General features: G+C 31.4%; 2 protein-coding genes across 2 annotated transcripts in view; one reads left to right on the top strand and one right to left on the bottom strand.

The window, feature by feature from the left end:
- Positions 1-5,003, top strand: part of LOC105619201 (putative inorganic phosphate cotransporter) — a 6,680-nt gene extending 1,677 nt beyond the window's left edge. The window contains exons 2-7 of the mRNA XM_012200724.1: positions 1,483-1,616; positions 1,695-1,995; positions 2,958-3,196; positions 3,433-3,582; positions 4,323-4,700; positions 4,797-5,003. Coding sequence (XP_012056114.1) covers positions 1,483-1,616; positions 1,695-1,995; positions 2,958-3,196; positions 3,433-3,582; positions 4,323-4,700; positions 4,797-5,003 — 1,409 coding nt within the window. The remainder of the gene's footprint in view (positions 1-1,482; positions 1,617-1,694; positions 1,996-2,957; positions 3,197-3,432; positions 3,583-4,322; positions 4,701-4,796) is intronic.
- A 607-nt stretch (positions 5,004-5,610) lies between these two features.
- Positions 5,611-6,924, bottom strand: LOC105619200. Its single transcript, XM_012200723.1, has 3 exons — positions 6,791-6,924; positions 6,583-6,712; positions 5,611-6,066 (listed from the first exon to the last, which is right to left on the bottom strand). The coding sequence occupies exons 1-3, from the start codon at positions 6,922-6,924 to the stop codon at positions 5,611-5,613; spliced, it is 720 nt and encodes a 239-aa protein (XP_012056113.1).
- Positions 6,925-9,064: the final 2,140 nt, after the last annotated feature.

Below are 9,064 nucleotides of genomic sequence, written 5' to 3'. Positions count from 1 at the left end.
GTAGTAGTAGTAGAAGAGAGAGAGAGAGAGAGAGAACTATCAATTATCATATTCGATAACTGAATTATAAACAGAGATTATAGAACAATTACCACGAATTATGTTAAAACGTGATGCAAACCTCGAATCAATATTGATGCACCTACCTTATCAAGTTATTGTTCAATATATATAAAAAAAATATGTTTATTATATATTTATTATTCGCTTCATGATAATTAGAGCACAATGATGCTTCTTGTTATTCTAGAATAAGTGTTAAAAGATATCATCGATATAATTCGATAATTAATAAGAATAAGAAAACATAAATTAAAATAATATAATCAATATTATAACAATACTACTAATTAATACATTATTTCTTTAATAAGAGTATTTTTTTCTAATTTACGCTGCAATAAAAAATTTATTTTACTCTCTTTTTCTTTCTCTCGTTGTATTATATTATAATTTCAATTTTTTGGTAACATATTACTATTTCTTTCTCTTAATCCATCAGTTTTTCTTGATCCACATGATTGATTCAGGACTATCTGAGGAAAACACACTTTGCAAGTAAAAGTTGTATTATATAACAATTATCGATTAGAATTAATCCGCATTCTATGCATTCTTCGGATGAACGGTTCGCTTCTTCGGAATGAAGAAAAAATTCAAACACGGTTACTAAGATTTTATCGATTGCACTCGCATACCGGTGATTTCTCTGACGCAACGAGTAATTGTTGTTGGATTTCAAGCGTAAACATTGAGCGATCAGTTTTACTTACGCAATACGATCTTGATGACAATGACATAATTTGTATTCAATTCCGCGTTTATACGTGATGCCCATGTAAACTTTGTCAAGGGCGTAAAGAACGTACTACTAATTGTAAAAATAAAGAATATAAATGATTGAAAAATAGATCATTTTTCTATTTTTTCACAGAATTTTATAAAATTATAATATTGATTTCCACACAATGCAGTCATATCTAAACAAGCGATTATGTAATTTTTTCTTTTGCAGTGTCCTGAAATTTGCAAATCAAAATATCACAGCAAGAAAGTCCTTGAAAAAATTAAGTAAAAAAGGTTATTTGTAAATTCTTATTTTAAATAATAATTTTTTGAATATAAAGATTTGAATATAGCTAATTACATACAACAATTAAGCAATTATTTGTTTAAATATCCATGAGTCATGCGCGGCGTGTGTTAATGAACATTGGTGCGCCCATTTCAGCACATTTATGAGTAAATTCTGGTCTGTAATTGGCTATGTTTAAATCGTTGTATCTAAAAAAATAAATTGCTTAAAATAAAAAAATTTCAAAGAATTTTTTTACTTAACTTTTCAAGAAAACTTTTCAACTTTCTTGCTATATTTTGATTCGCAAATTTTGGAATATTTTTTATATCGAGATAAATTAATTGTTTCATTATTCGATCAATTTAATACATGTATACCTTGAAGGATATAATTTCTCCTTGCAGCATGGTTTGGATATAGACATGGTCAGGTGGGACTCATGGGCTTAGGATTCTTCTGTTGTTATGCTATCCGGGTAACGACGTCAGTAACCTTGGAGGCGATGACCAATGCAGCCAGTGCCAATCCTAATTTCGAGGTACGTATTGAATGACACTGATTCTCTTTTTTATCCTCGTGATCTAAAAGAGAGATGTGCTTCTTTTTTCTTTCAAAGGAGTTCCACTGGGAGGAATCGGTGAAGCACATAATCCTCAGCTCTTTCTTCTGGGGCTATACCATCACGCAAATACCTGCCAGCATTCTCACTCAGAGATGGACTGCTCAGGGTTTGTTTTCGATGACCCTAGTCATCTCCGGATTGCTGACTGTCGCCACTCCTATGGCCGCTCATTATGGCGGCTGGCAGATGGTGATCGCCTGCAGGGTAATGTGCGGTCTTGTCCAGGGTGCCGTTCTACCATGTCTGCACACTTTGCTGTCTAGATGGTCGCCGCCTGAAGAGCGTGGTAGACTCTGTAAGTGTACATTAATTCTTTAATTGAACACACACATGCGGAATAAATACTTTCACTCTTATTTGAGTGAAAATATCCTAAATGAGGTAAGAGAAAAGTTTTTGGCATTTGAGTAAGTGACGATTCTCGTATTCGTTAAAATAAAAGTTGCGTATATAAACGTGAGAGATTTTTGTGACATCTTATCATTCATTCGTCGAAGTTTAAAGATATTTGCTTGAATTTTAGGATCAGTTTATAGCACAGTGCTACACTGATTTTAAAATAATTTTAGCATTTGTACATATTTCGCTGCTTAAATGCATCATAAAATCAATAATTTTGTTTGTTATATTTTATTTTGTTAAGAAACATCGCAATTTTTAATTTCTTTCTCCGATTTCAATTTCAATCTGATTTGTGTTCTTTCTTTTGAATCTCAAGCATGCAGTTAGCTATATATATTCGCTTTTGTTTGATACTGCATGCACACAGAAATGCAAATGAATTAGCAGGCACGTCAAATTTGATACGTATAAGAGATAGGAAAAATTCTTATCGTAGTCTGATAATGCCAAATTGATAAGGCACGTCAAGAGTCCCGCGCCAAAAAAGTATTTAAGATTAATATTTTATATATATTAATATTTTATAATAAAAAGAATTCCTACAATTTCGATTATCCAAGTTTCTCATGTTTCTTTTGATTTTATTTTCATTGCTAAAACAATTAAATCATCTATCGAATGGTTCTTCTTTCTTTGAATCTTTGATAATTTTTCTATCTTTCGAACGGTTTTATTTAATTATATTTATTATAATTTAATTATATTTATTATAATTAAATAAAACCATTCGAAAGATAGAAAAATTATCAAAGATTCAAAGAAAAAAATAACATTTTTTTCATTAATTAGTCTAATGATAATTATGTTGAATTTTGACTCAAAAGAATCGTGATTATACATTTCACGTATCTCTAGCAACGTTCGTTTATTCTGGCGGCTGGATCGGCAACGTAATATGTTTATTAAGTACCGGCTTCCTCGCGGCATCGTCCATCGGCTGGCCTAGCTGTTTTTATATTTGGGGAAGTCTTGGCGTTCTCAGCGGCATCTGTTTCTATCTGCTCGGGCAGGATTCACCCTCCGAACATCCCAGAATATCTCTCGATGAAAAGGAATACATTGAGACGAGTCTGGGAATAACCGAAATCAACGAGGTAATTCCTTCAATATATTGCATTGAGACAAGAGAAAAAAAAATAGAAATCTCACATAAATAATCACTTCGAATACACATCAAAAAATTGAAATTAATTTGAAATTTATTAATATATATTCATATAATTAAATAATTTTTGGATTTAAAGAGTCTCAGTTGCAAGTTCCTTAGATTGAAATTTAGAGAAATAAATGTCTTCGTATTTTCTACACGTTGTTCCTCCTCCGTTTTCAGAAACCCTCCACTCCGTGGAAGTCCATATTAGGGAGCTTGCCGGTCTGGGCATTATTGATGGCACAATGCGGACAATCCTGGGGCTTCTGGATGCTGCTGACGGAAATCCCATCCTACATGAGTTCAATTATGCGTTTTGATATCAAGAAGGTTTTTCGTATAGTCATACAGTAAATAACTTCCATTAGAATTTCATCCTTCGTTTTCTCTCTCTGTCTTATCGAATTATTCTTTTGCAAGATTTCGGAAACCTTGGAATTAGCACTCGGATAGAGTGCTAATCGCACATATATTTCTACTTTGAAAATCGCCGCGTTTGGAATATTAATTAATAATTCGATGTATATGTTGACAAGATCACGAGGGAAGAATGATTAATATGCCACGTGAGACTTAGATCGATTCAAACATCATGGACATGAACATTTAACTATTCCGATGTCGTATCGTTAATGAACGAGTCAATGACAATTGAAAAAGAATTAATGAAATATCAAGATATCTCTTATTGCTTAACTCTGCATATAATTATATTTTTTAGATAAATTTTAACAAATATATTTTTAAATATAAACTTAATATAACATTTTCTCTTTACGATGTTAAAAATATTCTATTGACATTAAATTCTTAATTCTTATTAATATGAACTATTCGACATAAATAAGATATCACTTTAAAATCAAATCTATATAAGTAAATCAACTGAATATATTAAACAATTAAGTAAAAAATATTTTATAGTAACATTTCATTAAATGTTTATTAAAATAGCATCAACTAATATTAAGTGTGGGAAAAAGTTCATGGCGTTTTTTTAATGCCATCTAATGGGAAAAACGCCACGAACTTTTTCCCATACCTAATACTATGCATTTTTGATTGCACAGAATGGTATGATGACGGCGTTGCCCTACTTATCGGCGTGGCTCATCAGCTTTCCGATCAGCCATATATCCGATCTGTGCATCAGAAAAAGAATCGTGACAACGAAGATGTCCCGAAAAATTTGCAATACAATTGGTCATTGGGTGCCAGCAGCCGCGCTGATCGGGTTGGGTTACGTGGGACAGGACCAGCCGGAATTGGCTGTGGGTATCCTCGTCATCGCTGTGTCGTGCAACATCGCTGCTTTTTGCGGCCATAACATTAATCACATGGACCTCAGTCCGAACTTCGCTGGCCCGCTCATGGGATTTACAAATACTATTGCATCTGCCTGTGGCATCCTCGCACCGCTGATCGCCGGAGTGATCATCAAAGATTCGGTTTGTGACATTATAAGATTTTATAATTATTTGCATTGCTAGTTGTCATAAATTTAATGGTGTCATACATTTAATGTCATCATCTCTCCTGTTTAGACCAACATATTGCAATGGCGAAGCGTATTCTTTCTGTCGGCCGCAATATACACGGTAGGCAATCTAATCTTCATCCTATTCGGCACCAGCGAGGTGCAAAAGTGGAATGACCCAATTGAAAGCAAGGATAGTGTTGTGCGAAAAGTATCGACAGCGCCGGTGATGATCACGACAATACAGGAAAAGGAAGACGAGAGAATTCCATGATAATCCATGATAAAAAAAATAGAGAAACGTAATATTATGAAACAATACTTTGTTTCCTATTTTTTATATTTTATTTTTCAATTTATTTATTTGCGTGGATGTGTGATTTTTTTGTGATAATTTCTGAATGATTGATAGAATATTAATATTATCTAAAAAAAAGCGTGTATATAATATATATTAAAATGCCTTGACTAGAGAAATTGCATATAAATATCGAAAAATATATATACACATATATATAGAATTCATGTCGAATGCGTACATATTATAGGATTTGCCAGAACAATTTTTTTTTTAATTTCCTCAAAAATATGTAAGCAAAGAAATTAATTCCGTGTAATTAATTTCTATTCTAGATTCGGCGATCACACAAATTGCTTGTATTAAAAAGCTTAGAATTTTATTTAGATAAAATTTTTAATAAATTATTAATACATTTCATGTAAAAACGTTTAGTCTTATATAAATAGAAAGACGGGTATAATATATGTCTTGTATAAGAGAGAAATTCAATATATCAAATCTATCTAATTGTAAAACATTCATTGATAAAAATTTGATAATAATAATACAAAATTGCTTATATATTTACATCTTGATTATCTCAGTCTTCTTTCGAATGATTTTGCAATGCATTAGTCCGAATGGTGTGGCCGATAAATATCGCGCCGATAATCGTTGTCACTAATGTGACACAAGTAACAAAAAGCGAGAGAGAAGAGTCGCCGATTGGTATCTGCCAAACGTAATCGCGATTGTTTGACATACGATATGGAATCTCACGCCACTTGGCTATTAGTCCGACACATGGTTCACATAAGTCTATTTTAGATACTCTGTAGTCTCTGATCCTTTTCCGACATCCCAGCAGCAGCTTCACTTCAGGCAAAGTCACATTAACATAATCACCTGTTTCGTGCGCATATCGATAACGTTGGTGAACGGGAATTGTTAAACTGGAGGATGACGAACTTATGGATGCGCAAGTTGTCACATTCTGCTGACCAGCCTTCTCTGCGAATAATTCAATGTTGGTCTCGCCAACAAAGCATATGATATTCTATAATATTAATATTGTTAATTAATTAGATGATTGCTCAAAGAATGATATTATATTTATATCTATATGTATAATATTATATGTATAATAAAATAGAATATAGATATTTTATATCTAATATGTACATGTATTAATATAATATAGATTTTTTTAGATAAATATATTAAGTTATTACTCTCTATATAAATTACATAAATTTAAAATGTATGAATTACAGTAAATTGATTATATAAAATTAAAATGTATGAATCATATCAAATCAATATGAACATAATAACTTTAAATTTGTAATATTTATATAAAAGATAATGTTAATAAACATCTCTTTAATTTTATATTAATGTAATAATATATTAATGTAATGTTATATTAATCAAAATTCAACAATTTTACAAAGTAAATTAATAATTTTATACATATAAAACTTAAAAATAAGATGATAAATTTTAAGATTTTAAGATTCGTGATTATATATTTTTCAAATTACATTAATTAATAAACAATTAAGGAATATACCGTTCCTCTTCTTCTCATTTCCGCTATTTCGTCTGTATTGACATACAATGCTGATGGTAATTCCATGTAAATAGCAGCTTGACAGTCATTCTGGGTAAAATTCTTGAAATGTATCCGAAAAATCAACGTTCTGCAAAAAGTAGAGAAGTGTTAAAAATTGCACATGGACTCTGCTCATTTGTTTACACAATAAATTACAGTTTCTAACCTATGAAACCCGTTTCCTTCCACGTCAAGATCGATCTCGGCCTCGATTGCCGCATAAATCTGCATGCGAAGTGTACACAGGAATAAGGCAACGATAATTCGCAAAAAATTCACTTCGCGGACGCGTGTTGTCATTTTAGATCACACATACTTTTGACGTTTTTGATGTTTACGTATACATATGCATACGTGAGATTTTCCAGCTATCATTTGATCTGTTTTCTCTTGCTGCACTAGACTGCACTAGAAGTCTCTTTCTCGCTTTCGGCAAATATAACATACACCTATTTCACTTTAAGTTCCAAAAGTACATTGGTTCAGCCACAGAAAATCTATGTTATGCTCAGTTTGCAAGCGTCTCTCTTTATTGGCCGTAACCATAAGCCGTAATCAAAAATTAATCAATCACCTTTGAGTATTCACTTCTTACAGTCAAATGGGAGGGGAATATTCGACTGTGGCCTAGTTTCATCGAGGATTTAAACTGGATCAGAATATAAGAACCAACCAACTATAGTTGAGCATTCCTCTGTCGTTCGATTGTAACAGGGGAATACTCGACTGTAGTTGGTTCTTACATTCTGATCCGAATTACCCTCGGTGGAAACTAGTGCCCATATTCATAATCAGGCCTTATATTTAAGGCTTTCTTAAATTTCTCTTCAGATACTGTACGAATTTCATTGGCTGAGCATCTAAAGATAAATTTAAGAAAGCCTTAAGTATATGGTATGAATACGAGCATAGGTCAGTGTTATTAATCCGTACAAATCAAAATCGTGTTGCCTAGGGGTTTTTGTTAGTACCAATATTTTCCAGTTTTTCGGGAAAATGTCATGTGATCAACATTCGGCGACATCCATAGAAAGAGACGACGGAGATTTAGAGAGAGTCGCTTGTAAACTGGACATACTTTGTTTTTTATTGCTACACTTTGAACTGATGCAATAAGAAGTGAAACAAATGTATGTATAGTTTAGAAAGTGCAACAATAAAAGAACAGATCTCATGTTATCCTTTTCACTATGCACTAGATTACACAACTCTCTTTCTCGCTCTTTCAACAAATATCGAATATATATCTATCTTATTTTAAATTCCAAAAGTGTATACTTGTATACTTTTGGAACTAAAATGAAATAGGTATATATTCAGAAAACAAATTTATATATAATTTCTAATATAAATATATAAAAAATTGTATATCAGTTCAGATGCACTTGTGACGGTGCGTCGTATTTACATATATTAGATATTCATGCTTACGACTGTGTGCGTATTCTGTCATCTTTCTAGCGTGAATAAAAGAGAATTTGCAAATAAAGCTTTTGAAGTAGTAGAGTGAAGCATGGAATATGTGAAGTGTCGATTTGTGCTATTTATTTTACTTATTTATATTATTTGAATTATCGTATTTGATATTTTTTTTTATGTTCATTAATACATATTTATTACTGTAAAATGGAATAACTTTAATTTGATCCAAATCTTTAAAATATATATTGGCTGTGTGTAGCAGAACGTTTATCTTGTCTGTTAGAAATTTTCTTAATTCGCTGATTGGATTATACTTTTAGATCTAGAAGAATGACCCTATTTCATTAGATAACAAAAAATTCAGTTACAAAACTATTATTCTGTTGAACGCAGCCATTATTAAAATTTAGGCCAAAATTATTCCGATTTTGATCTAATAATTAATCAAATTTTTAGATCTAATTAATTAAATTCTGGCAATTCTTGAAATTTTAGATTTAGTGTCATCCAATTATATATTTCTAATATTTTATCAAATTTTGAAGGTTTAGTCAATTGTTCCATCCTTTGGTAAATTCTACCTATTAGGTAAATCTGGTAATCCGCGCATGTGATTAGCTAATCTTGCTACTTATCCAACAGGTAAAATTTGACAAAAGGTAGAACAACCGGGTCTTAAACAGATTGCCCCAGACAAAGATTTAACGATTCTTGAAATTCAATATGTGCCACGTTTCCATTAATTATTTTTTTTCTAATATTTTATTTTTGAAAATATATTTTTGTAATTTGCAAGATATTGATTAAAGCAGATAATTAATAATAGTTAATAAGATTACGACCTACTTTATCATTAAATAAGTATCAGTCCTCGATTTACCGATATGAAAAAATTACAAAAATAAATAAACTTGGGGTAGTTTGTGCTTTGCAAAATAAAAGAAACAGGGAACAGAGAACAGAGAATAAGAATTTCAACCTATCAGAAATCATGTATTATGGAATACTACAGTTTCTG

The sequence above is a fragment of the Atta cephalotes genome, assembly GCF_000143395.1.
Source record: "Atta cephalotes unplaced genomic scaffold scaffold00020, whole genome shotgun sequence".
Taxonomy (NCBI): domain Eukaryota; kingdom Metazoa; phylum Arthropoda; class Insecta; order Hymenoptera; family Formicidae; genus Atta; species Atta cephalotes.
This window is presented reverse-complemented; position numbering and strand designations above follow the sequence as displayed.